The 27,737-nt window shown below is 38.4% G+C and overlaps 1 protein-coding gene across 1 annotated transcript in view; it reads left to right on the forward strand.

Annotated features, from left to right (window-relative positions):
• The window catches only part of SEL1L3 (SEL1L family member 3), a 37,426-nt gene extending 11,985 nt beyond the window's left edge, over positions 1-25,441 (forward strand). The window contains exons 6-24 of the mRNA XM_057405603.1: positions 1,252-1,307; positions 2,307-2,439; positions 2,994-3,126; positions 3,862-4,008; positions 4,423-4,634; positions 6,764-6,943; positions 7,993-8,112; positions 8,919-9,059; positions 10,143-10,205; positions 12,349-12,525; positions 14,127-14,254; positions 14,891-14,974; positions 16,963-17,053; positions 17,154-17,238; positions 18,892-19,001; positions 21,338-21,465; positions 23,241-23,343; positions 23,438-23,510; positions 24,843-25,441. Coding sequence (XP_057261586.1) covers positions 1,252-1,307; positions 2,307-2,439; positions 2,994-3,126; positions 3,862-4,008; positions 4,423-4,634; positions 6,764-6,943; positions 7,993-8,112; positions 8,919-9,059; positions 10,143-10,205; positions 12,349-12,525; positions 14,127-14,254; positions 14,891-14,974; positions 16,963-17,053; positions 17,154-17,238; positions 18,892-19,001; positions 21,338-21,465; positions 23,241-23,343; positions 23,438-23,510; positions 24,843-25,009 — 2,331 coding nt within the window. The 3' untranslated portion in view covers positions 25,010-25,441. The remainder of the gene's footprint in view (positions 1-1,251; positions 1,308-2,306; positions 2,440-2,993; positions 3,127-3,861; positions 4,009-4,422; positions 4,635-6,763; positions 6,944-7,992; positions 8,113-8,918; positions 9,060-10,142; positions 10,206-12,348; positions 12,526-14,126; positions 14,255-14,890; positions 14,975-16,962; positions 17,054-17,153; positions 17,239-18,891; positions 19,002-21,337; positions 21,466-23,240; positions 23,344-23,437; positions 23,511-24,842) is intronic.
• Positions 25,442-27,737: the final 2,296 nt, after the last annotated feature.

Here is a 27,737-nt window from a genome sequence, read left to right on the forward strand (position 1 = left end):
TAGGGAAGGTTGAGAAATTGAGGCATCGAGAAATTAATGAGATTTTAAGAGCATCTAAAGATGCAGATGAATCCCTAAAAACACCCAGGCATGTGAGACAATTTTGCAGGATTGTTTTGTGAGTCCTTAGGCAACTTTTTACAATACCAACATGTATAAAAATCTAATCTTCCTTCTCAAGCATCGGAATTCCTTTATCCAGTCTGGCTTTGAAAGCCTACTGAAAGTACATTTGTAGAGGCAGGAGTTGAACCCAGAGTTTTTTAAATCATGGTCTCTTACATTAGCTTTACGGCCATTCTTCACCAGTAAGCTACAAGTTCTTGATGAGAGATTTAGCATCTCTGCTATATCAAAGCAAAACAGCATTTCACACTTTGGAAGGATAAAAGTTTCAGCAGAGTACAGATGTCTTGTAATTCAGCACAGGAATGAAATAGCTGAATGTTGTGGTTTAAACCAAACCAGACAACTCGTTCACTCACTTCCCCCCCTTCTTGCCCTCCCCCTACTCCCGGAGGGACAGAGAGGAGAATCGAAAAGAATGCAACTCCTACGGGTTGAGATAAGAACAGTTTAGTAACTAAGGTATAACACAAATCACTACTGCTACCACCAATAATAATAATGATAAAGGAAATAACAAGGGAAGAGAACACATCATCTCACCACCAGCCAACTGATAACTCGCCCCCCCCAGCCCGACCAAGCACCGACTGATACCTCCTCCAACCCTGCAGTCTCCCAGCCCTTCCGGCTAACTCCCAGTTACCTCCTGGGCATGACGTGCTGTGGTATGGAATACCTCTTTGGTCAGTTTGGGTCAGGTGTCCTGTCTCTGCTTCCTCCCGGCTTCCCCTCCTCCCTGGCAGAGCATGAGGCTCACAAAGTCCTTGGCCAAACCAAAACATCATTGTTATCAGCTCTGTTCCCAGGCCAAAAGTCAAAACACTGCACTGCATCAGCTACCAAGACAGAGAAAAATGACTGCTACTGCTGAACCCAGGACACTGAAGTAGGCACCATCTGTGCTATTTTTGCTATTTTTGATTGCTTGCAGTTGGCCATGACAGACAGTGCCAATGCTTTCTGTTAAACTCTTATGATGTATATTGGGTATGTGACACCTTCCTCTTTGGTGCAGAGGAGATGCAACAAGCTGCAGCTGTAATCTTCTGAACTACGAGTTGAAATGGCTTAATAAATAAATCTTGTAATATCTTGTTTAATTAATATTTTGTGTTCTTTTAGATAGAAGTAAGCAGTGTTGGGAAGAATTTGAAAAGACATCATCATCAGTCTTTTACGTAAGCAGCATTTTCCCCTTTGTTGAGTAATAGATTTGTGTGTGTGTTCAGATACAGAAAATGGGAGAATGAGAGCACAAGTTTGTAACTGAGATTCCAGATGATTTTCAAAATGTCTGTGGGGTGGTTTTCCACTCTGTGCTTTCAAAAACAGTTTGCATTTTACTGTGCTTACATGGAGCATGAGCTAAAAAATTTTGTTAATGCCATGAGCTCATTAACATGCTGCATGATCTAGTACCCTAGCATCTAATAACCCTCACTAAAGTCTGATTGTAAGGTAAGTGGTATTAGGATCTATCTTCAAACGAAGTCTTGGCCTTACTGAAGTCAAGGGAAGTTTTGCTGTTGCTGTGAGAGAGCTCCGATTTCAATGGTGAAATTGTTACTTAATTTGCTTAGGTAGAGAGCAAAATTTCTACCAAAAATGTTCTTGCTCTATCCTTCATTCTAAGGAACTGAATATTTCTTTAATTTAATTGTTTTATTTCACTATAATTTAAGATTCACTCTTTTTTGTGCAAATAATCGTGATAAACCTGATAATATAGAAAGTAAGTTACAGTAAATTGCAGGACAGACTTCAGTGTTTTTCCTTCTCTGCTATGGTTTCAAACCAGAAATTGTAAATTTGTAGATAGTAACCCTAGGAGACAAATAACTTAAATTTTCATATGCCAATTCTAGAAACGTGCAAGGGAGAGCTGATACTGAAATCTCTTAGGTTGTGTAATGATGTATAAAACACCAGAAGATACCTACAGGTCAGAAAAATAAAACACCTTGCTGGTTTAGTATGTCTGTAGACAAAGGGTTTGTTAAATTTACTCCACACCTTGCCACACCAAATTGCAGAGTAGATTTTGAGAGAAAACAGATGAGAAAAGAAGGTAGTGGCAATGAGCTTAAGGCTGTCAGTTACGGAAATTTTGAGATACATATTTCCTTTTATCTTTCATAGTACTTCTTGATTGCCAACTTCTCTTTATTGTTTTCAAGTTTTAGGGAAGATTTCTATTATGATGACACTGCTGGATACTTTGTTCTTGGAGGTAGTGGATATGTAAATGGTATTGAAGCATTCTTTGGACCTGTGAAGTACTATCGTCTCAATGTGTTGGAAACAGAACAGGTAAGTGAAAGCAGTATTTGGAAATGTTTAAATGTTAGCAGCCAGCTATGGCTGTGCTTTTTATTGTATTTTTTTTCTTAACTGAAGCTCTTGCTAAGTGATAAACTTGCTATAAATCATAATAGTACTTGGGAACTAAAATGTGATAATTTTCTGTTGAAATCTCAGAATGTTAGTTACCTCTTCACATGTAAAACGATGTTCATATATCTATATATAAGTAGAATTGCTTTGTTTCCCAGAGTTTTTGATGATACAATATTGAACACACTTGATAAATTAGTGGGTTTATTGAAATAGGTGGTGAAGGTCACACAGGCTTAGTCAATTTTGGAAGTTCATCCATGGTTTTTTGGATTACACTGAATGTTTAAAGTCATAGCCTCTTGTAGCCAGCATCAGGTTGCCTGGCACATTAATGTGATTTGCTAGGTAAGCTGATTGGAGTAAACAATGTTTCCTTTTAGTTTTTGTGTGTAACACTTCTTTCTAGTTAAACATTGACAACAATAAATACTGTGGATGCTATTTATCCATAATTTGCCTTTTTATAGATTTCTAACCCTCTTCATGACAAAGAAACAGTGGAACAAATTGAACTTTACTACGAGAGATGCATGGACATTCAAGAAATAGTTTATGCGTACAGACATATTGTAAAGCAGGGTGAAAAAGCGCAAAGAAATTGTGAGTGTTGATCTATGACATACGAATTTTAAACTGTTATCTTTGGAGACCTGTTTTCTTTCCTTTTGCCAGAATCTGTATAACAATCATCAAAAGTAAACTTAAATTCAGCCATAACAAGAAAAAAGGCAATTTGAAGAGATTAGGCCTGTTACTGGTAGCTAAAGCTGTGGTTTTGTTCCTGCGAAGTCTTTCATGCCATGGAATACAAGCTTAAATCATATTTCTTCTCTAACAAGACAGTTGCATAAAGGGACAAAGAAACAGTTTCAAGCTTTCATGTAAGCTGTTTGATTGCCCGTCTTCAGTTTCAATCCTAAACAACCCTAAAGGCACATGTATTTTAAACCTTTTCCCCAGAATGGCTGGGTTTTGCTAGAATGTCTCTGCCACAGTTGCCTGATGGGTAGTAATTGAGAGGTTTCTATCAAAGCAGTCACTTCAGTGAAAGAATAACATAGCTTAAATGTGTGCTGAAAACTAATTTATATTTCCAATTAGAATTTGATTGCATATATTGTGACTAGAGTATGGAAGAGAGTAGAAGGAATACATATTTGTAAGTGGCCTGCACTAGCTATATGAGCTTTTATCAATAAATTATCTTAGTTTAAACTAGAAATTTTTAGTTAAATTTTTAGTTTACCCTAGAAACATCATTTTTTATCTGCCAGAAGTTTGTTTTAAAGACCAGCCAAGTCAGCTTTCATGTCTTAAATATGTTGTTTTCTCCAGGTTACTGTGAAAACTATTATTTGAAGCTGGTTCATAAATATGGTGAAAAATCCAAATGTGATGCCTTCACGTGGGGAAAAGAGCTCAGGGAAAAGTACCATACTTTGCTCAAACTATTAAAAGACACAGATTTCAGTGCTCCAGATGGTAATCATATTTTATTTTATTGCCTTTAAAAAACTCCACAATATATTTCATGTAAGTTAGTATGCTTTGACTTCATTTCATGTCTTATACATTTTTGTTGGTATCAGCTGAGTAATGGAGTGTAATGTGGCTTATATGTTGTGCTGCAAATGAAGTATGGCATATTCTATGGAAGGAAATAGAGATATCCTTACGTTTTTAGTGGTTGGTTACTTTGAGATGATCTTTTAGACTTTTATTCACTCTTACTATTCAATAGTACCTTGTATCTAGGAATTTTGGTTGTCTGCGATGAGAATACCATTCAGCATAAGAAATAACAGAATCTGCCTCAGTCCTGAGAAATTAACGAGGGGAAATCAGTACCGGATTTTAACTCTTGCAGTAACTGTGTGTCCTGTGTTTTATTTTTAGTGTTAGAAGATGGAAGTGATACAGTTCTAGAAGTTGGTCGAAGGATATTTGATAAGGTTTCAAAGGGTCTGTCCAGCACTGATGGCCTGAGCAATATGGGCTCCTCTGTCCCTCTCTTGGTGGAGTCCAGTTGTTGTGGATACCATAAGGCTTCCTATTTCCTTGCAGTTGTATTTGAAACAGGGCTTGGTGTGTCTGTGGATCGCACAAAGGTAGTATATTTAATATGTTTGGTTATGTCTGTGAAATTAATTACTTCTAAAAGCAATTTAGAAATGGGATGAATTTATGATCAGTTGAATTAAAAGTTGTGTAATGGCTTCCAGATCCAGGCTGCGGTTGAAGGGATTCCTCAATACCACTACTTCTAAATAGCCCAATGTCAGTGAAGTCTTTATGATGTCCTGATGGTGAGAATCCTTATCCTGCTCATGCAGAAAAAGGAAATCGATGTTTTAGTAAGACCTAAAAATGGTGGTAAAGTGAACAGCATGGAACATAATGCTTTTCCCAGTCACTGAGGAGGTAGGATGAGGTATAATTTGAGTCACCCGTATCTGTAGATGAGTATGAAAATAGTCTCATGTCAGGCAAATCTAAAGTGGAAAGATTGCATGGTAGAGTCAGGAAAGCAGTCCCATTCTACGGTGTGCAAAACTGTGGCACTGATGGTCACATATATATATAATGGTCAAATATATATCTAATGGTCAAATGATTAAAGGTAGCAAAGTAAAACACTTTTGTTTGGAGAAAAACTGATTGTGCTTCAGCTTATGGACTGCAGAGCATGTGAACTCCAGACCTTTTAGGCAGGTTGGAAATAACTAGAATGTTTCCATATGATTCCATTGCAAGGTCAAATAAAGGGAAGGTGTGTGTATATCACTGGAAGAGGGCTACACTGAAACTGCCAACAGATATTTAATTGTGATATAATGGTATCATATAAAATGCTCATGAAGAATAGCAGATCTGCCTAAGTTGGTTACAGGATACTAAATCAGAAGTACCCCTGAGAGGCCAATCTGAGATCAAGCTCACTATATTTTCTCAAACACAAGAAACCTTAGACAGAAGCCTGGTTTATACCCTAATTATGGATTATATCTAATGCTGATGCTAATTTTGGAGGCTAAGTAATTCCATTACTGGATCTGCTTCAGATATTGTAGAAGATAATTTAATATCCAGCACAGATGGGACACCACTGTTTTTATTACTGTGCAGGTGAAAAATAATAGTAGCACTGAAAATGATTTTGGCAAATGTGCAGGTACCTAGACTATGTCTAGCACTAATTAACAGGTATCTCAAGGGGGCTTTGTGCTGAAACCTTGTCAGCCACAAGTCCCATCCTTCTATTCCTGTCAGATCCTTAGGGTAAGATTTTCAAGTGTTGTTTGTTAACTTCCAGATGTTTCCACTGAATTCAGTGAGAAAACTCTGGTTGACGTCAGTGAGACTAGTTAAGGTACTGCTGAGTATAGAAAGTGTCAGAGTATAATTAACACTATCATAAGGTGGCTTTAAAAATTGCTGCAGACTTAGCAGTGGCAGAATAAGTGCAATACTCGAAAAGTATTTAGTATCTAGTTTTTCTGTCAAATCTTTCTATTTTCATCTTCTATAGATGTTTTAACTACTGTAGGACTGTGCTTCTGTACCTGTGTGTCCTGGGTTCAGCAGTAGCAGTCATTTTTCTCCTTCTTAGTAGCTGCTGCAGTGCTGTGCTTTTGACTTTCAGCCTGGGAACAATGCTGATAACACCCATGTTTTTAGCTGTTGCTAAGTAATGTTTAGTCTGACCGAGGACTTTGTGAGTCTCATGTTCTGCCAGGGAGGAGGGGAAGCCGGAAGGAAGCAGAGACAGGACACCTGACCCAAACTAGCCAGAGGTATTCCATACTGCAACATGTCATGCCCACTATATAAACTGTGGGCAGATACCTGGAAGGGCTAGGTCACTGCTCAAGCCAGGCTGGGTATCAGTCACCGGGTGGTGAGTGGTTGTATTCTCTTCCCTTGTTATTTCCCTTATCATTATTATTATTGGTGGTAGCAGTAGTGATTTGTGTTATACCTTAGTTACTGGACTGTTCTTATCTCAACCCGTGGGAGTTACATTCTTTCAATTCTCCTCCCTATTCCTCTGGGAGAAGGGGGAGGAAGACGAGAGGGAGTGAGCGAGTGGCTTAAACTGGGACACTGTGTTTACGTTGTATAGCTCGTCTATCAGCTACTGGTATGAACACTGTTCACTGTAAATCTCCACCAAAGTGCTAAACTTGTGAAATGTGCGCTGAATTCACTCTTGTTTATGTCTATTGATTTTTGCCAGGGACTGCTGTATAGTTTGGTTGGTGCTCAGGGGAATGAGAGACTTGCTGTGATGAATCTTGGGTATAAACATTACCAAGGCATTAATAACTATCCACTTGATTTGGAGCTGTCATATGCTTATTACAGTAATATTGCAATAAAGACATCATTGGATCAACACACTATAAAAGGGGAACAGGTAAAAGAGTTAAAAGTGTGTCTGAGCTCATTTTCTGTGCAAATGACTTTGTATATTAGTTACATGGCCAGAACCTTTTTGCCTTGATTTACAAATACTAGCTCATCTGATTGATGTCCCTGCCCATGGCAGGGGTGTTGGACTAAATGATCTTTAAAGGTCCCTTCCAATCCAAGCCACTCTATGATTCTATGTGTTACAAAATCCTCCAAATTGTAAGTAGGTATCATTACTCTGTTTCTTAGTAAGGGGGAAAACATATCAAAGTTACTCTCAAATCCTCAGAAATTCCCACATGCCTGTCTTTCAGTAAAGTCTAAGTCTTTTTCTTGGGCTCTAATTCCTCGCTCAGATTTTCAATTATTAATATAATTGGATGTGTTTACTAAGCAACTGATCTGCTGTTTCCTTAGCCAAACATCATAAAGTTTGTGGAAAAGATGGAATTGTCCTCTCCATACTAACACTTTTCTATAATCTCATTGAAAGATTTACCTGTTAAATAGCTATCTGATGAGATAAAGTTACAGTAAAATGATTTTAGAATGCTAAACAGGAGGCAACACAACTCTATCAAAAACAGAGATATTTTTCGTACTAAAGAACTGAAAATCAGCAGGCAGCACCTAGGTAAGAGTGCTGTAGGGCAGGTCTTCATCAAGCTTTCTGCCAGCTTCCTTTTTTATCTTTAAAGAGAGATTTCTATAGAAACTAAAAAAGTCTTAAAAAGCTTAAAAGCATTCCTTTGCCATTATTAAGTGCATTTAAAACTACAAAGGTGTGGGGAAAGGGGGCTCAGTTGTTGATGCCTTGGCATATCTTTCCACTGTAGAGTGGACTTGCAAGTTTTGTGCTGTAATGAAGCAGTAAATGGTTTTACACTGGATGAAAGGATGGGTCTTAATGCACTGGCCAGTAGAGGGGTGGTGAGAATTTTTGAGAATTGATCTCAAATTTTTGGGGATAAACAGGAAATAGATAACCTTTTTCGTGGCAGATATATGAAATCATTGTGTAATCATTTTTTTTTCTGTTCACCTGCTCTTCAGGCATTTGTTGAAACGATAAGGCTGATGGATGATGAACTGCTAAAAGCTCAAACAAAAGAAAACGGTGATGTCTTTATGTGGTTAAAACATGAAGCAACAAGAGGAAACGCAGCTGCACAGGTATGAAGTAATACGTTTCCCTTTCTTCGTTTTATACACACGTCATGTAAGTATATAGACTATGTAGGAAAGTTGTGGAGGAGAGTGGACAGGCGTTTTCTTCTTCCACCCCAAATTGCTTCTTTTTATGAGCTTAAACTATTTCCCATGTTTCTCTCTGATAATATCCAGTGACCATGCAAAAAAGCTGTAACAATCAAGGAATAGTTAGGATTGGAAAGGACTTTAAGATCATCCAGTTCCAACTCCGCTGCCATGGGCAGAGACACCTCACCCTAGACCATATCACCCAAGGCTCTGTCCAGCCTGCCCTTGAACACTATCAGGGATGGAGCATTTACCACTTCTTTCAACAGCCTGTTCGAGTGCCTCACCACTGATGATGCAAGGCAAAAGGAAATTGTTGTTCAAGACTTAGCAATCTCCTTCTCTGATTGTTTTTCCTGGCTTTGTGTTTGACATGGTGCAGTTATTGCTGCTTAATCTGAGACCAGCAGCAATATGTTGTAATACTGAGCCATCGCATACATCAAGTCTGCCTCTGTCACTTACCTCTCTGCTTAAATCAAGCCAGACTTCCGTGGTACTGACAGCTGTAAAAAATAACCTTGATGTAGATTTAGTATCACTGCATTTCACCACTGGGAAGCCCTATAAATATTCCTGATAACCAACTGTTTTCAAACTGTTGAAGATGTATACCTAGTTTCTTCACACATTTGCAGGCTTAAATGGATTTTACAAGTCTGATCCTACAATTCTATACTAGCATTTATAACATAAGAGTTTATGTTGTTTTCTTCTAGCAACGATTGGCTCAGATGCTTTTTTGGGGCCAACAAGGAGTGGCAAAGAATCCTGAAGCTGCAATAGAATGGTATGCAAAGGGTGCAATAGAAACAGAAGATCCAGTGTTAATATATGATTATGCCATTGTGTTATTTAAGGTAAGTCATGTTTCATAGTCTCACTTTAAAAAAATCATTCCTATGACGTGGATGTTTGTAAGTTATCTGCAGTGATTCATTGTGAGAGTGTATACAGATGCTTTTAGATTTTTTAGAAAATCAATGGTTGTGAAACTAGTATTAATTTTTATCCTATATGCACAACGTTTTTAAAAATGGCAAGTTTGAAGCAGTTTAGTCACTTTGTTTCTACCCAGATGCAGGATCAAAATGCCACCTAAATTGTGGATCTTAAGTTTTTCTAATGGTTTGTCACCTAAAAATTCTAACCTGCTAGTGGGCATAGACCTTGGGGTAGAGGTGTAGGTGAAAGTTTGATCCTTTCTCAGAATGGCCTTTTTTAGACCTCTGGGACTTTTTGGTTATTTTGGGTTTGTTTTTTTTTTTTGAGTAGGAATTAAATAGTCTCTGCATACAGTTAGTTGTACCCTGCTAGAAGCAGTAGGCAGCACTGGCTAAACTCAGGCATAACTCCACCTGAGTGAGGTAAGTTGAGTCAGCTAAGCAGCATCACCCAAAACACATTCAACAGTACTGGAAATTAGAGATATTAGGGAAGAACCGTTAGGTTTTCGTCTCAATCTTTTGGCTGTAGAAGGCTGTTCTCTACCAAATGCTTGCTTAAGTTTTGCTTGTGTTAATTTTGAGCTCTCATAGCTATTAATTCCATGTCTGGAATTAATTTTTATGGGTATTCTATGTATCTATGTATTTCCTCTGGAGACACTCTGTCATCCTTTTTCAGGAAAGATAAGAGCTCTTATTCATTGCCAAATTGTGAGCAATCTATGTACCTTGGAATGCTAATTATTCTTCCTTAGTTGCTGAAAGTGAAAGATCTGTGATGTTATTTACCCATAAAAATCAATTGGATCAACTGGTGAAATATTTTTTCCTGGACTGAATCACTGAGATTCTGAATAACACATAGTAAATAGCAGTATCAATTTTAAAATGCAGTTTCAATGTGTATATGTGAATTTTCACTAGCTGGTATTCTGTATTCATAAATTTCTCTAAATTTTCTGTATTTATAAATTGTTTCACATATCCATTTCATAGGGCCAAGGTGTGAAAAAAAATACAAAACTTGCTTTGGAATTAATGAAGAAGGCAGCAGCCAAGGTAAAATATAATAAATATTTTATTGTAAAAGTCCTATACCAGATGCTAATAATAATTAACTCTGATTTATATAAAATGCCTGTTGCCATAACTGTGTGTAAATACTGGTTGTTTCTCCCAGTGTCTTCAGCATGAATGGTGAAAGCCTTTATTTCCCCAAACTGGCAGACTAGACCACTCAAAATCAGCCAAAATATCCATGGAAGTAAAAAATTTCTCTCTACTTACATCTTTGGAATTTGATGATAGTTAAGTGACTGTACAGAGTGAATAGTTGATCCAGGAGTATGGTTTTGCCTCATGTTCCTAAGCATTTTTTTCCAGACCGTACTGGGTATGTTTTTCAGAGGGGTGCCTGCCAGGACTTAAAATTTTGACATGGTGATCTCTCCACAGCCAGGTAGAGAGAGCTGCTGTCTTTGAACAACCATGCCAGCAGGCTTTGCTATAATTACAGTGTCTTTAAGTTTTAAAGTGGATGAAAAGGAGTAAAGACTGAGTTCTGGATTGTACTTCCGCAGTGTGCACTAAGTGATTATGCATTCCTTCAGCACAAGAGCTGAATGCAGAAGAATGGTGGCTTCCTGTCCAACCCCCCTGGAGCTGTGGTGGTTTATGGCTATATGGCCAGTTCTCTCTGCTTAGAGTTAAAACCCCTCCAGGGAATGCTGGTGACTGGAAAAAGACTGTATGTGCTCTCCCTGAGCAGCTCTTCACTACTTCAGGGAGAAGACCTGGATGTCTCAAAGCGTTCTGTTTTTCCCATAGCAGGGGCACCACAGAGGAGAGGAGCCTCAATCTGTTTAATGATCTAGTACAGTGTGATTACCCAAGCCATGATCTATTCCTTAGTATAAAAATAAAAGAGCACCTAGACCTTGAATACCTTCCTAGCTCTTAGACTGATAATGAAAATGGGCTTCCTTGCTGACCACCATCAGAAAAGAATTATGCCTGTTCTACCTGTTCTACTGCCCATTTGGAAAAAGCTTGAGTAAATTGATTGTCTTTCACAGTGTGATCAAAATACCTTTGTCTCAGGATCTGAGGAACAGATTCCAGTAAGCATCCTAGAGACAACAATTTCATTACTCTCCTTTAACCCAGTTTTTATGCTCTGGTGCGAATTTTCTATACAAAAATAACATAATAATTATTGAAAAGCTTAACTACTTTTGCATTTTTTGATGGGTAAGTTAGTAAAATGGTTTAAACCTGAAAGGAATATTTTCCACAAGGCCTTTGTAAGTGCCACTAGTATGCAATTCTTTCTATAGAGATTACATAAGGAGACTAGTGGAGAAGCCAGCAGTAGCAAGCAAGTAACTCACATTTGTGCACTGAGATTTTTTATGTAGTTTTTACCTTATGTCATTGTTCTGGTTCTTGGTTGTTATTAAACATACATTATAAAATAGGAGTAAATAGCATGTTTGTGTTTATTGGTAGAGAGTAATTTGAACTGCTGGCAGACTTACAGCCACCATATGACCCACCAGTTTACGCAAGGAGACGGTGACTCATTGCAACCAAAATAAAATCTGTCCCAGGAAGACTTTCTCCTCTTGATCCATAGTTATTGATGCAAAGATGCACCTTAGTAATAGCATGTAGGACTCTCTTAAGCAGACCTGGATGATGTTGTTCGAATACATTTTGAAAACAGCATCACAAAGTTCTGTGGTCATTGCTTCCTAGTCATTCTCATGGAAATAGTCTAGTTTAAAAGCAGGGGTTTTTGATTGCTAATCCTGTCAGCCAGGTTCTAGGAGTTCACAACACCAGATGTCCTGGTTTGGTTTTGTAGAGAAAACAGATTAAAAGTTCACGATTTTTTCTTGTCACCAGGTACAAATCTGGCTGCAGACGCAGCTGAGACTGAGACAACACTGGAGCACTGGAGTCATATTCCTTGCTCTTAGTATGAGGCCACAAGGAAGAATAAAGTGAAAAAAAGCCAGTGAACCTTTGTATCTTTTAATCCCAGATCAGCGTAATTTTGGCTGGATCCTTGTGCATCCAGGCATCTAGAATCTAGGCAAGGTCACAAGAGCACCCAAAGTTGAGCAGCAGGTTGAAATTGCAGAATGACCCAAAGCAGAATCAAATGTGTGACCTGAGACCGCTCTTCTCCTTCCCTAAGGGCTTGCCCCAGGCAGTGAATGGATTAGGATGGTATTACCACAATTTTAAAAGAGACTACAGGAAAGCAGCTGAACACTGGTTAGTTGCTGAAGAATTGGGAAATCCAGATGCATCATACAACCTTGGAGTCCTTTATTTAGATGGAATTTACCCTGGAGTACCTGGTAGAAATCAAGTAAGTAAATATTTAATAGTACCCTTACCATGTTAGGACCCAGTTTAGAATTTTTTGCTTTGTTCTTGAGACCGCTGTGTTTGCTCTGAGTTGGATTTTGATACCTTTTATCACAAACTAGGTTGTTACTGGGGAATTCAGTCAGACTGCTTAGAGAGAGATGTTACACAAGTATCTTGGTCGTACTTAGGGGTGTGTTTGTTCCTTAATTTAGAAACAAAGAAGGTACAGGTTTAACTCTGGCAACTGCCTCTGCTTTCCTCCTTCCAGTGACAGCACCAGGATAGTGCATGCTCTCACATTGTATGATGTTTTTGTGTTCTCTTGGTTTTAGATTGGAAAGTGTATAGGCTGAAGTTGCTTTCCACAATAGATGAAAGCAGCAGAACTTTTGCTCCTGAACTTGTGAACAGCTATGCTACATTTGTATTGCTTCTGTGAACCTCAGAACTGCAGTGAAAGTTCTTCAACCCAGACTTGCAGATGTAACTATTTAATACTGTCCTGGGAGACTGCAGTATTTTGGTTTGTCATTCTGTGGCGCAGCCCTTGTATTAAATTTTCTCATTCACATGTGCAAAATTAATTTTCCTCTAATAAGAAAGGTCTACTTAGGTTGTCTTTATTCAACTAACTAGGTAGTTTACAACCAACAGCACAAACGTAACGAGGAAGGCTGTAATAGATGCAAGTAGACCTTGTACTTGGAACTAAAAGATGTTTCCAGTATGGCCAGTGAGTTCTGAGATCTGGATATACTCCAGACTGAGCATTTCTGCTGCCTGCCAACAGAAGCAGTGCTTGCCAGTGTGTGCATTTGGCAAACACATTTTCCTTCCCCAAGGACAAAAATACCCATTTCAGAGTTGGCTGATTGTAAGCATACACCTAAAAGTGCCCTGCTTTCTTTATTCACCAAAGCCATAAGCAAGGAGAAGTACATTGTTACGGCTATGATGGATACTCTGAAGCCCATGCTTACTCACAAAACCCCCATATATCGATTGTTGAAAGTTTCCTGAAATAAATTGTTTAAGGCTGCATGCTGCTTTGGTTTATATTACAGATTACTGTTTGTGAGGGTAAAACATGGAGAGGCACATAGCCCACCCGCTTCTGCAGCTCTGGCCCTGCCTACTCAGCTTGTGTTATCTTCTATGAACCAGTTTCAGAGGCTTGAGCACTGTGTGCACTGCTGGTCATACTGAGCATTGCTGCTGCCCTGCAGCCTTCACTTAGGCATTAGGTCCTGTTCTCCAGGATCCCTTATTAACCTTCCCACTAGTGAATAGCTAATTTTACTTTTGTCAGTGCACACAAGACTTGTATGCTGCCAGGTGTTAGTTTAATGCATTTAGACACTTTTCTATTTGATATTCCATATATTACCAGAATTTACAATTTTAAAAACGTTCTTGAGCCTCAACTGTTAAAAAGCTAGAAAAAGGGGGTTTATTTCATCTAAGTATGTTAAAGGTAGTTAAACTGGCTTGCCCTCATTAGCCAATTGCCTCTTGTAGTTAATTTCATTAAATGAGTCCCAGGAAACTCAATAAACATTAATAATGCAGAGTTGCTAATTGTGTCTTGTTTCTTCACAGACAGTTGCTGCACACTATTTCTATAAAGCTGCCCAAGGAGGACATATAGAAGGGACTTTACGATGCTCTCTGTATTACATCACAGGAAATATGGAAGACTTTCCTAGAGATCCAGAAAAAGCTGTAATGTAAGGAATGAAGCCATTTGTCAAATGAGAATATATTTCTGGTGGGATTATTTTGGTTATTGATGATTTTTAAGTCCATAGCCTAAATATCTTATACTCCATGATGCTAACCCCCTTGACAAAAGGCTCTTCGGCAGTAAAGTTTGATCCACATGAATATTTAATGAATACTTAAATCACCAGCAGATTTTGAGAAATGCTGAGTACTTCCAGTACTATCTTTTACCAGAACAGCTCTGAGAGGTTGTATCTAACAAAGCCGTGCTTATTTGATTTTCAAGAAATACCAGGCTAATGATGTGGTAGAACTGGCATTTTGCATCAAGAAAAAGGCAGGTAATTAGTTATAGCACTTACTTAGGTTTGTTTTCTTAAAAAAAAAAAAAAAATATTGCCAAGGAAAAAAAAACACAGGGTATCTCTGGTATGCTCATGGAGATGAATGAACAAAATGTTCTCAATTCAGTCAGCAGCTGCAAGATTGATGGAGCAATTATTGTGAAATCCCATAGTTTCTCTTATGGAAGGAGTCAGAAGGTGATCCTATATCCTTTTGTGTTCATTGAGTCAGTGTGAGTTGGAATAACATTACTGGAGCACAGCTGTTCATTTTTTGTTGTTTGTTCTTTTCTATAGCTGGGCAAAACACATTGCAGAGAAGAATGGCTACTTAGGTCATGTCATCAGAAAAGCTCTCAATGCTTATCTGGAACTTTCATGGTATGTTTGCTGTTCTCTTCAAGTTCATTTTCTATTTTCACTTTATAGCATGATAAAATAATTTACATTGGGCCATTACCTCAAAGAAAAGCACAAATAGCAGCACCACTGAAATCAGCAGCAAAACACTCATTAACATAAAAGGAAGGATGAGTGACCCAAAGCATAATTCAACAGTTCTTTCAGAATCAAGTGAAAAAGAGGGAATTTGTAGAGGGAAATAGTGTATCTGCTGCCTGTGATTTTCATCCCATAGTACTGTAGCATGTAATGTGCACTGGATTAGCCAGAGGAGCACCTTTCACTTTTAACATTCCTTCTGTTCCAAAAAACATATTTTTCTTTCTCTCTTCTGTCTAATACCATTGTGAATACTTAAGCTGCTGGATTGTGTTTGTTGGTTTTTTGTACATGGTTAATACTATATTCTCTGTAAAGTATAGTAGGAGGCTGCAATATCCAGTGAGCCAACAAGGAGGTTTCAAAGTAGCTTCCGGGTTAATGCTCCATTTTTGCAGTGACCTGTAGGCATGAGTATCAGATACTGTATATGCAGGCATCAGACTGTCATACGTGATTAAGACAACAGCTTGTTTAGTCCTGCAGCCTTCCCCTGCTAGTACTCAATTAGTGCTTCAAACTTAGGAGGTCTACAAGAAACTGTCAGTGGATTGTTCTGAAGTAACTGAGACTTGACGTCACTTTTTAACAGTCAACAACTCTCTTTTAATATTTTTGTAGCATGTTCTGATGTACCGCATACAGTCCCATTAAAGTTCTGTGCATGTGACAGGGTATTAAGTTCCCAGAACGTCTGGTCCCTGCAGTTAGGAGGAAAAATCTGCTGGAGTTTCACTTAAGATGCCAGTGATGAGTGTACGGGTAGTTACAGATACTAGTCCTAGTCATCTCTAGTTATAGGAGTATGTTCATGTTGAAAACTTTGGTCCTGAATATTTCTTCATATATCTTGCATACATGTAAATCATTACACTGCCAAGCAGGCCAATGTATTCCTGGGTTGTTGGTGTCAGCAGACATGTGTTCTACACACCTGTTAGTCCTGGTGGTTTGATTCTCAGTGGCTGATTTAAAGGCCTTAAATGTAGAAATTTGTCTGAATTGCCCTTTGAGACTTAGGGATCAGAAGAACTGACTTCCCAGCTGCCTGTAGTTCTGTAAGGGTAATTGCTTTTGCAATTTCATTTGAAATTTCTTTGCTTAAGCACCTACTCGTGAAGTCAAATGTGTATTTAACCGTATTTGCTTCCAGTTTGTGGAGAGAATCACTCGAAGCATGACCCTTCAGTAGGAAGTTTTAGTTCACCAAGTAGTTTTTGTTTTTTTTTCATCTTGCAATCTTAAAGACTTCCTCTTAATTTTGGATGTTTAGTCTTCGTAATACTGAGTAGATACAGGACAGAATGTTAAAGAGATGCTCTCCTCTGGAGCACACATGAGCAGTGGTGTACCACTGTACTGCAATAATGAACTGCTATACTGCAAATACAAAATTAGGTTTTATTACTTGCTTTACAGTCATAGAAAGAAAAGGGAAAAGAATATCAAAGTAGTTGGATGCGTGACTGACGTATGTATGCATCTAAGTTAATTATGTATTTTTTTTAGTGGAGGAGGTAAGAGTCTTAAGAATATTTTATCTGAAATATTTAAATAGGTAATTGGCCTTTAATATCAATTCAACTTTATCATCAATCTTGCATTTAGAGTAAATGCCCACTGGAGCCAACCTAGCATCAGTGCAAGAGAGAAATTTTTCAAATCCCTGAGATCCAGAACGGTTTGTTACACCATGCATTGCCAGTAGGTGTAGCTGTTGCATGGGCATGTCAGCCTCTTGTTTTGAAACCTTGTACCAAAATTTTGCTCTTAGGTGATTTTTATCAATTTATTTAGTGGGGGTTATTTAACTTTAACTAAAAATATTTTTGTTAAGTTTTTTACTCATTTATTTTATCTAACGTTAGGCATGAAGCTTTGCTGCATTATATTTTAGCAGCTGAAACTGGGATTGAAGTGTCACAGTCCAATTTAGCACACATCTGTGAAGAAAGACCAGTAAGTAAATGTCTTCACAACTAAAAGGAGCATTTCTCAATGATAATGTGATTATAATCTCTTATCTGTGATATGAATGGATCAATTACTTTCTTTCCAGGACCTAGCAAGGAAATACCTAGCAACTGATTGTGTTTGGAGATACTACAATTTCTCTGTTTCTCAAGTCAATGCACCATCATTTGGTATGTATAAGGAATTCTTTATAAATTTTAATTTTACCTTTTTTTTGTTTGTTTGCTTGTTATCATTTCTGTGTGAATGAACAAGTTAAGGGAAGAGAAATCTCTACTTATCATACATTTCCTTTTGAGTGTTTTGATAGGAATATCAGGGGGAAAAAAGTATTCCAAGTGTTGGGTTTCCACACAGGTTTTCTGAGAGTTTCCTTTATATTGATAAAATATGAATAAAATGACATAATAAAAAGCCAAGCCCTGAGAATGGGCTGGATATTGAGGAGCCTGAGCAATTGACTCAAGGTTTAAGAAAAAAAAAAAGGTTAGTTTATCAAAGGGAAAATCCAAAAGCAAATATACTTCCATATCATAATTGAGTCATGAGAAACTAATGAAGGCTAAAGTACCCCTTATCTAATTTATTATGAGTTTTTCTGTTAAGGTACAGAGTTTATCAGCATTGGCGCAGCTTGTTTTGGGGAACTGAAGGATTCTCTGGTTTAAAAAAAAAGAAAAAAAAGAAGGTTTAAGTATTTTGTAAAAAAAGCACATGAAAAATAGAGTGTAAAAATAATTCAGGCTGCTAATTTAAGTACACAGCAGTGCCGAGACTGAGTATCACATTGATACAGCCTGAAACCACTTGCTTTTGTGAGGAGTTTGTAGATGCCTTGCCAAGGTGCACTTTGGCTGACCTTTTGGCAAATCCAATGGTACAATAGTAGAGGACCTTCTGAAGTTCAGACTCATGGGGTAAGACTGATTCGAACACTTGCTGGGTTCAACAAGGATAGAATTTTATTACTTTATCTCTTCCTCACATGAGTAACATAAGGGGAATTTTATCTGTGACTCCTCTCTGCGGTAGCAGAGGATCAAATCCGCAGTGCAGAGCCTGGGATAGAGAGTCTAACCCTGGCAGAATTCATTTCCAGGCCTACTTTATCAGTTCAGCTCTCCAGGCCAGGGCTGAAATGATGCAGTTGGTATGGTGGAGGGGAGCTCTCTCCTTGACGATCCACTACAGTGTTCATGGCCTTCCATTCTGCCTCTGCTGTTGGGTCAGTAACCAACTTGCTTCCTGGAAGAGCTCTGCTATGGTCCACTGTAAAAACAAGCGGGATTTCTAAATACGCAAGGCAAGGTATAAAAATGTTCCAAACCATTTGGGGAATGCTTAGGTCAGGAAAGCATCCACATGATCATGGGGGGATCATTTTAAACCCTTCAGCCTAGATTAGTGCAGTGTCATGCTTTCTCTTGTCTGGCTCAGTGCCCACCCTCTTGGAGCATTAATTACCATACATTATCTCAGAAAGATATATGTAAAATATTTGCTGGGCACTGCTTTCTTCTAGACCAGGATAATTCTGTACCTACTGTTGTCCTGAGTTGGGTTGGGTTTGAAACTAACAAAATTATCATTAGCAAAGTCTCGGGTTTTGTGAAAATAGCAATATCATTCATTCATTAAAGAGAAATTGTGAGACGTTTCATCCAGGAATAAATATTTTCAATGGGCAGGCTGATGTGAAGTAGCCACAGAGACAACTAGACAGAAAGACTAGAATTACTATTACCTTCTCCATCACATTAATAGTTGGCTAATCCAAATTTCCACAACTACTCTCAGTGATCTGCTACTGGTTTGTTCAACAGCTTATTTGAAGATGGGTGATTTCTACTACTACGGTTACCAGAACCAGTCTAAAGATCTCGAGCTCTCAATGCGGATGTATGCACAAGCTGCACTAGAGGGAGATTCACAGGTGGGTCTGCAGTCATAATGTGCTTATAATACATCAGAGCTTAGAACAATAGAGGATTTATCTGAGACTGCTTTTTCTGCTTGGCTACATCTGCACTGAAGAAGCCTGCTAGAATAAGTTATTACTATTTCAGAATACTATGCGAGTCAGTAATTGCTGTTTCGTGATAACAGAAAGTAAACATACCATAGATGGACAGTCACAGAATTTGGCTGGTTTGAAAGCTAGAAGTTAATGGCTCGAGTGCTGTCTTACCTTGGCACAATTGATTCTGTTGTGACCTTGGTATTTTTGCTGCTGCAAAGTGGAACAATTAATAGACTGCTGAGTTATGTTCCAGTCCTATCCTCTGCTATTTTAGGATGCAAAACAAGAAGACTGGTTTCTTTCCCTTGGTATACTGTGTGAATCCTAGGGTGAATTTTGTTCACTCCACCAACAAAAGCTTCATCATTCTATGATTCTATCTTAAAATGCTTTATAATTCAAAGAAACACCCATAGCATGTTGCCAAACACATGCAGTGTTTCAACTCTGAATTTCCTGCCCTCAGATCTTCCTGAAGTGTCCTAGGTGCAATATTCTGTTCTCACTGTCCCTATGAAGATGTCCTCAGACAGTATCTTGTATGTTAATTTATTAGAGGTAGCATAGTTGGGTTCTGTTTTGAGGATACTGGCACAAAACATTACTGTTAGAATCATAGAATCATAGAATAGTTAGGGTTGGAAAGGACCTTAAGATCATCTAGTTCCAACCCCCCTGCCATGAGCCGGGACACCTCACACTAAACCATGACACCCTGGCCTTGAACACCACCAGGGATGGAGCATTCACAACCTCCCTGGGCAACCTATTCCAGTGCCTCACCACCCTAACAGGAAAGAATTTCCTCCTTATATCCAATCTAAACTTCCCCTTGTCCTGTCACTACAGTCTCTAATGAAGAGTCCCTCCCCAGCATCCCTATAGGCCCCCTTCAGATACTGGAAGGCTGCTATGAGGTCTCCATGCAGCCTTCTCTTCTCCAGGCTGAACAGCCCCAACTTTCTCAGCCTCTCTTTATACGGGAAGTGCTCCAGTCCCCTGATCATCCTTGTGACCCTTCTCTGGACTTGTTCCAAGAGTTCCGTGTCCTTTTTATGTTGAGGACACCAGAACTGCACACAATACTCCAGGTGAGGTCTCACAAGAGCAGACTAAAGGGGCAGGATCACCTCCTTTGACCTGCTGGTCACGCTCCTTTTGATGCAGCCCAGGATACGGTCGGCTTTCTGGGCTGCAAGCGCACACTGCCGGCCCATGTTCATTTTCTCATCAACCAACACCCCCAAGTTCTTCTCTGCAGGGCTGCTCTGAATCTCTTCTCTGCCCAACCTGTAGCTGTGCCTGGGATTGCTCCAACCCAGGTGTAGGACCTTGCACTTGGCATGGTTAAACTTCATGAGGTTGGCATCAGCCCACCTCACAAGCATGTCAGGGTCCCTCTGGATGTCATTCCTTCCCTCCAGCATATCAACTGAGCCACACAGCTTGGTGTCATCGGCAAACTTGATGAGGGCGCACTCAATCCCACTGTCCATGTCAGCCACAGAGGTGTTGAACAAGACCAGTCCCAACACTAATCCCTGAGGGACACCACTCATTACTGGTCTCCAGCTGGACATTGAGCCATTGATGACAACTCTTTGTGTGCGGCCAATGGCTCAATGTCCGGCTGGAGACCAGTAACGAGTTAACCAGGAAAGGAAAGAAGAGGTGCCTGAACTTTTAAAGTATGAAAACTAAAGTGATGGGGAATTTTGTATTCTTTCTCATGTACTCACCTTCATGGTTGTAAGAGACATAGAGATGCCTAAGACTTGTCCAGGCAAGCAAAACTGCGAGATTAAGGATTTAGATTGTCTGGAGAAAATTTATGCTCTCGATTTCAGTATTCAGATTGCTGTTATCTATAGAGCTAGGTGGACAGGAATGAAACAGGAATCCATTTCTACTTTCAGTCTGTATTTCCCTAGTAGATAAAAAATTAGAGTTTGATATGGTGGCTGCATTTAAAAAATAATTAAAATAAGAAAGCTCAGATCTTTTCCAGATGACTTCTATGCAAACAGTGTCACAACAAATGAATGCTAATTATTTTGCATTTTCAGTATTTACCTGAGTTATGGTTAGGAGAGAAGGCTTTCATAATTACTCAGTGAAGATCACATTAGACTAAATGAGTTTATAGAAGGCAGTTATCATTATTTAGATACTTGATGCTTACAGTAGGCCTTAAATATATATATGAAAATTTAATGGTTAAGAAGTGTGTATGTTTTTTATATTGTTAGGGTTTCTTTAATTTGGCCCTGGTCATAGAAGAGGGCAACTCCATACCTTCTTACATTCTGGATCACTTGGAAATTGATCAGGCATTGCATTCTAGTAGTATGTCACTTCTTCAGGAGCTTTATTACAGGTGAGTCTTTTTTCCCTTTAATCAGCATCTTCTGGTTTTCCATGTGAGTAGCATTTACTGTGGAGAACAGCAACTCCTGTAATTATTAACCTTGTTCACTTGTCTGATTTAAGGCAGGTTAAGGTCAGCATGCTTGAAATGTTTAAATTACCGAAATATTTCAGTTTATGCCTGTTAAAGAGACCAGATTATATGTGATTACCTGAAATAGCAGGGACTGGATTTAATGATCCAGGAGGTCTTTTCCAATGTGTTTAATATATAATATTACATATATATTTGAGTTCCTTAGTTAAGCACTGACAATTTGTATACAGTCCAAAACAATCTTGTAATGCTAAATAGAGCATAATTTAATACAGATCTTACAAATATGTAACTGGGATGACAGCAGTCCTTCATATTTATTCTGCAAAGACATTCCAGCCTGCACAGATGATGTGGCACAGAATATTAGATAGGGAAGAAGGTTCACATTCTGCTGCCTGAACTGCACATGCCAGCACTGTTCATGCACAGATCACCTAGAGACCTCTGGTTCCAGCACAGAACTTAACTTAGGTTTCATTTACCTGGGTAGAGCAGCATGTGTTGGAAAAGAAAGTGGGAATGGGACACTTACACAATACTTGGTGGATGTGTGGAATTGCCTCTCAGATATTTAAAGAAGGAAAAGCTGAAGGTGAGGCTGTGAACCGAACATAAGTGGTTATCTTCTGTTTTGCTACAGAGTATTGTGTGATCAGAAAAAAAGTGGAGAGGATATCAGCATCAAAATGTCATTTGTTGATTCCCCGCCAACCCACTGAAATTGTTCTTCACTGCAGTTAGCCTGAACTTGTACCCTAAATGACCTCCACTCCACATGAAATTACTAGTCTGATAATTAGAGCTTCTGGACCAGCTGGCCCATCTGGGATTGTAAGATTGAGCCTCAATTCTGCCTTTACTTGGACTGAATCCATCTGCTTTGCAGTGAGAGTAATTCCAGAGTGGACAGTGCTGCGGGCTTTTCCCGTCCTCATACACTTTTGTCCAGAAGGGCACATACTTTTTTTAAAAAATATTTATATATATAAAAATATGTAACACAGAATTTTACATTAAAATATATGTTTGATATTTTATATACAATTTTTATATGAAAAAAATTATGTGTCTATATGCACACCTCACCCCTCCCTCCTCAGCTTGGTTGAAAAGATTCAATTGTAGCATAAAATAGGTGCCTGTGATTTAGCTGTCTAAACACCCTTAGTAGGCAAAGTCGTAACTGATAGAACTGAGAAAGCTGCTCACTCAGCTCACCCCAGAACAGACACCTTTTAGTTGATCAGCTAAAGTGCTCTTTGAGCTCTGACTGCATTGTGTAGCACTCCATTGTCTCTAAAGGGGGTTTAGACACCACAGTCCTGCATAGGCAGCTAAATTTTGTACAGCTAATCCTAAATTAAGTCCTACTGCTGTTTACTCAGAAGTAAATGTCTTTGGTACAGCTTTGTACTGTGGCTGCTTGACAAGGGTAGCCTGAATGCTTAGACCCATTGTAGACTAACAAGAAAATAAAAAATACACTGCTAGGATAAGGTATTCTGTGCTCAATGAGGTTTATCTGATGTATCTATGAATTTTTACTTCACCATCTGTGAGATAGTGATGATAATATCTGCTTGTTTTCCTGGGTTACTGAGGTTTGCTGCAAACCCACTGAGAATTCCCAGATGACTAGCGCCATTGTAAAGGACTAATTAGTTGTTTCAATCTTCTTCTCGTAGGTGCTGGAATAATAGTAACCAAGAATCAATTAGTCCGTGCTCATTAGCATTGCTTTATTTTTACATGAGAGTTTTCTGGAACAGTATTTTACAATCTACTCTGGTATGTATTGCTCCTTTGGTACATGCAGAGTTCAGTTGGAGCAGTACCTTGATTTTGCACTGCTGTAATTATGTTTTTAATCTTATTGTCACAGATCTACTTCATGGGAACCTTTCTTTTATCAATTCTGGTTGCATTTGCAGTGCAGTATTTTCAGTCTTTATCTGGTAAGTATTTGAATTTTATGTCATAGTAAAACTGAAGAAAGAGGAGTTATCTTTGTATTTCAGTAAGATCTTTAAAATAAAAGGAGGTGTTCTAGATTTGGTAGAGGTACCTCTGAACAGCAACTTTTGACACACAAATCATCTTTTGATTATTGAAAAGGGGTGGATGAGACGAGACATATGCTTAAAGCTGTTGCTTTCTGGAGAATATCCCTTGGTAAAGGAGACTTAATAAAAGCATTAACTGCAAGAGATTGTGACTGTAAATAAGAGATTATTTCCCATGTCCCAGCATGCGGTATCATTAGTGTAATTACATGACTGATTTCATGTACAGTCTGCAATATGCAATGAGACTGTGGTCCCTATTTCATATAAACTCTATCCATTCAGATACAAGGTGGGAGGAAAAAGTGAGGTACACAGAGCTGATAAATTGGAGTAACTTAGGAGGAGACAGTTCAGCCTCTTCAGATCAGTAACAGAATCAGTAGATACATTCAGTCAGCTCTTGCAGACTCCTCCTGTCCTAAAATAGAAAGTTTTGCTTTATGCTGTTTTTTTTCTGATGGGACAAAGAATATTAAGGGACAGAAAGCCAAATGCCAGGCTTCAGTCTATTAAAACTCCAATTTTTTTTTTTTTTTACCATATTGAAGGAGATATCAGAAACAAAACTGTGTTGCTCAGGAAAGGGGAAAAAACCTCTACCATCCCATACAAAAATAACAAGTCATCATTTAAAAAGCACTACCACCTTCAACCAAGTGTTTCACTTCAGATTGCAAGACAGGACCTTGATGGGGATGTTGTGAAAAGAGTATTTCCAGTTATGGAAATAATTTCTTCCACTAAATGCATTTTCTTAGGTCCAGTAGGCAGTTTAAGGTTATTCAGAAAATACTACTTTCTGACATATTTCGGTAATAAAATACAGAAAAAGTTACTTTCCATGTTGAGAATCTACACCTGTAGGGAATAGCATTTAAAATAACCCCCAAAACAAACAAAAAAAAACATTAAATGTAAAAAGATTATTCAAATTCTATAATTCCTTTGTAGCGCATAAGATATGTAGCTGTGAATAATACGTTGACTAATTATGAAACCCTGCTTTATTTCTTACCAGCTATAGTTTATAGAAGTTGGGAATCATACTACGTATATACAAAGTATACAGTTAAAGTTACAGTTATTATTCCTTCAATATTTACTAACCATTGTGTATTATCCTTATATGTGATTTTTATATACACATTTAAATATTTATAAATATACTTCCTAGATGCAGTGAGGTCTTTTTTAGTAATTTCTTTTGATGTTTTTCCAAAGCCCATGATCCTCCTGGAGCAAGAGCAGAACCATCATCAGATGAACTTTCTTCCTCAGGGAGTAGCAATGAGGATGCTACCAGACTCATACAGCAAGATGAATCTACATTTTCAAATGATTTAGCACAGCAGGAGTCAAACCCTCAGAATCCTCTTGTTACGAGCTGAAGTGTAGTTTTCTTAAGGTTGGTGTCCCATTGGGAAGATGGGATATGAACAACTACAAATCTAAAAACTGGCAACCAACCCTATTAGTGGCATTAATAATGCAGTCCAACAGTTAAAACTGTGGGGAAATTCAGTGATATGATTTCTCCACTATAGAGGAAAACCACCCTATAATTTAACACTCGAAACAGATAACGCAATTATTTCTGTCCCCAGTATATGATCATACTGTATTTCATTGGAGGACTTGAAGAAAGCTTGCGAAGTCTTTGCCTAATCAAAGAATGAGCAAACCTCCCACCAGTTTTGATGAAGAATTTTTACTTGCATATCTAATGTCTTATGAAATTGGCTTTTTTAAGTGTATTATACTAGTGAAGTTAAAGATTTTTCTAAGTTGGAAGCATGAAAATCACATAAAAGTGAAACCTGGCCACCTGCGGCACACCAGCCAAGGCTTCGGTACATGCAGTGATAACAATTCGGATTTTGGCATTTTATATTCCATCTCAACTCTTAGATGGGTAGATTTGCAATATGATCATAACACAGGAGTTTTGCTGGCTGAACCTTAGGCAAAGTTTCATGAGTTTCAGCAGTTCCCTGGTCAACAGAACACTTTCTGACCCTGCCAAGAGCCACTGATCAGACAAAGTAACTTCCCTAGTGAATAAATAGAAGAATATTTAAGTGTGAACAGGTGACACCTCACAAAGTGAGTAAACAGTTTATTTTTGGATTCTTCCATCGATAACATTGGCAAGAATTTATTTCATGTTCTGCAGTAACTCTTAAAAACACCTATTTAAGTGACAGTTTATTTGGTAAAGTTTAGATGGGATATATAGGTAACAAGTACAGAGTGCAAATGCCTTCTGTCTCATTTAAAATTTTCTATAAAGTGGCTGTAGGAAGGGCCTGACCTTTAAAGCAGGTATGCCTGCACCTCTGCAACATGATGTAGATCACAGGTTATAAATTGCACCAATCTATGCATTATTGAGGGTTAAATCCACTCTTCTTGCACTACATTATTTACTCTTGTAAATAAAAATATTTTTCTAATTCAGCTTGTATGTGGAGGATTTTTTTGAAGCACCTCTCAGATGAGATATAGCATCTTCTTGTTGCAGATTCTCAAGAACAGTATTTAGGTGTCTGTTTTCCTGACTTCAAATGGGACAATCAGCTCTTGCTTTTTTTGAAGAATACAGCATTCTTACAGACCTGGAAGAGTTTTTGTTGGTTTTCAAGCAAGACATAGGAGTTTTCAGTAAGAAAGGAATGGGTTGAAAGGAAAAAGCCTCCATACAGCACAAGAGATTAATATATGCATATACACATACACACATCAAGGTATGTTTCACTTCCAGAAAAGTGGAAATTCAGGTGTGTGCTTTTCATGTATAACCAATTATTTGGAAGTGTTACAAAGGAGTTTCACTTGTACATACTAAACAATTGTTGTTGGCTTTCAGAGGTTATATGTTGTGCTTTTGATATCTACCGCAAATGGCTCGCCATCATTTTTGAGTCTGAGTTGCAAAACCTTGTGCAGCTAAACTTGATTCAGAATTCCTTAACACAAATGTATGAGTATTTCCTACTTTTATCACTTGATAAAGGTCAGCTGTGCATTTGTATGAAAACATGTAGGTTTAGGTGGTGAGCCCAGATGTTTTGAAGAAAGTCAAGTGTAGGCTTTGCAGGCAAATAGACAACTGTCACAGCATCAGCATGATGCTGGCAGTTAGATGGTCACAAAAAGACTATTTGGACATTCATACTGCAAATGTTGTTTGTAGTAAGCTACATGTGCAAGATGTATTTTACTACATATGTTGTATGTAGGCAGCAAAATTGAAGCTTCTAGTGAACTATTAATCCCATGGGAGTCTGTCAGTGGTGGTATGATTGCAACCCATGTGTTGAAATCCTAAAGCAACAGTGGTTTAGGCTGAGCACTTATGGGTCAGAGTTAAGTTTTAACAGTCAGGCTGACTGCATTTTCCTCTCCAAAGTAAGCCCACATTCTCAACTTTGGTAATTAACTAATTTGAGGAGGTTTGCCAGAAATACGATTTCACATCTGTATTTCAGAAGACAGTTGCTGAAGCTTCAATGCATTTCTTGACGCCAGCAGTTAATAGTTAGGTCTTTGTTTACTGTTATCTATTGCATCAGAAGTTCTGCCAAAGTATACTTAAAGTATGTTAAGATAAGCAACTCTTCACAATAAAATGGCAATGCTTAAGCCTGAAGTAGTAATAGTTGTATTACCCTTCACTTCTTATCTAGGGGGCTATTATTTGACAGCCTAGAGAATCAAACAGTTCCCAGAAAGAAGATGGTTAGTTAAGCAAAGCAGCTACATAATTCTACTACATCCACAAGGAAGGAGAAATAAGAAGGGGACAGTGGGGAAGAGGGGAAGATTATCAGTAGTTATTTTTGTAAATTGAAACAAGGCCACTGAAACTCATAGTTTCTGTAGCCCAGGCTGAGGGTCAGGACAGGAGTGAGGAAATAATAAATCACAAGTAGAAAGCTAAAATGCTGCTTGTTCATACACATTTCATAGAAGCCCAGCTGTCTGAACAACACAGGCAGTGCTTAAGGTAGTGTAAGCGATGGCCATTTTTCTCTTTCTCCCTTGATTCAGCTCAGAATCATCTTCAGCAAATAAATTAGAGACAGCAAAGAATTTCTGAGTGGTTGTTTACACAAT

Source organism: Pezoporus wallicus, unplaced genomic scaffold (assembly GCF_028554395.1).
Source record: "Pezoporus wallicus isolate ANWC-B61680 ecotype Strahan unplaced genomic scaffold, APGP_CSIRO_Pwel_v1 contig_642, whole genome shotgun sequence".
Classification (NCBI taxonomy): Eukaryota; Metazoa; Chordata; class Aves; order Psittaciformes; family Psittacidae; genus Pezoporus; species Pezoporus wallicus.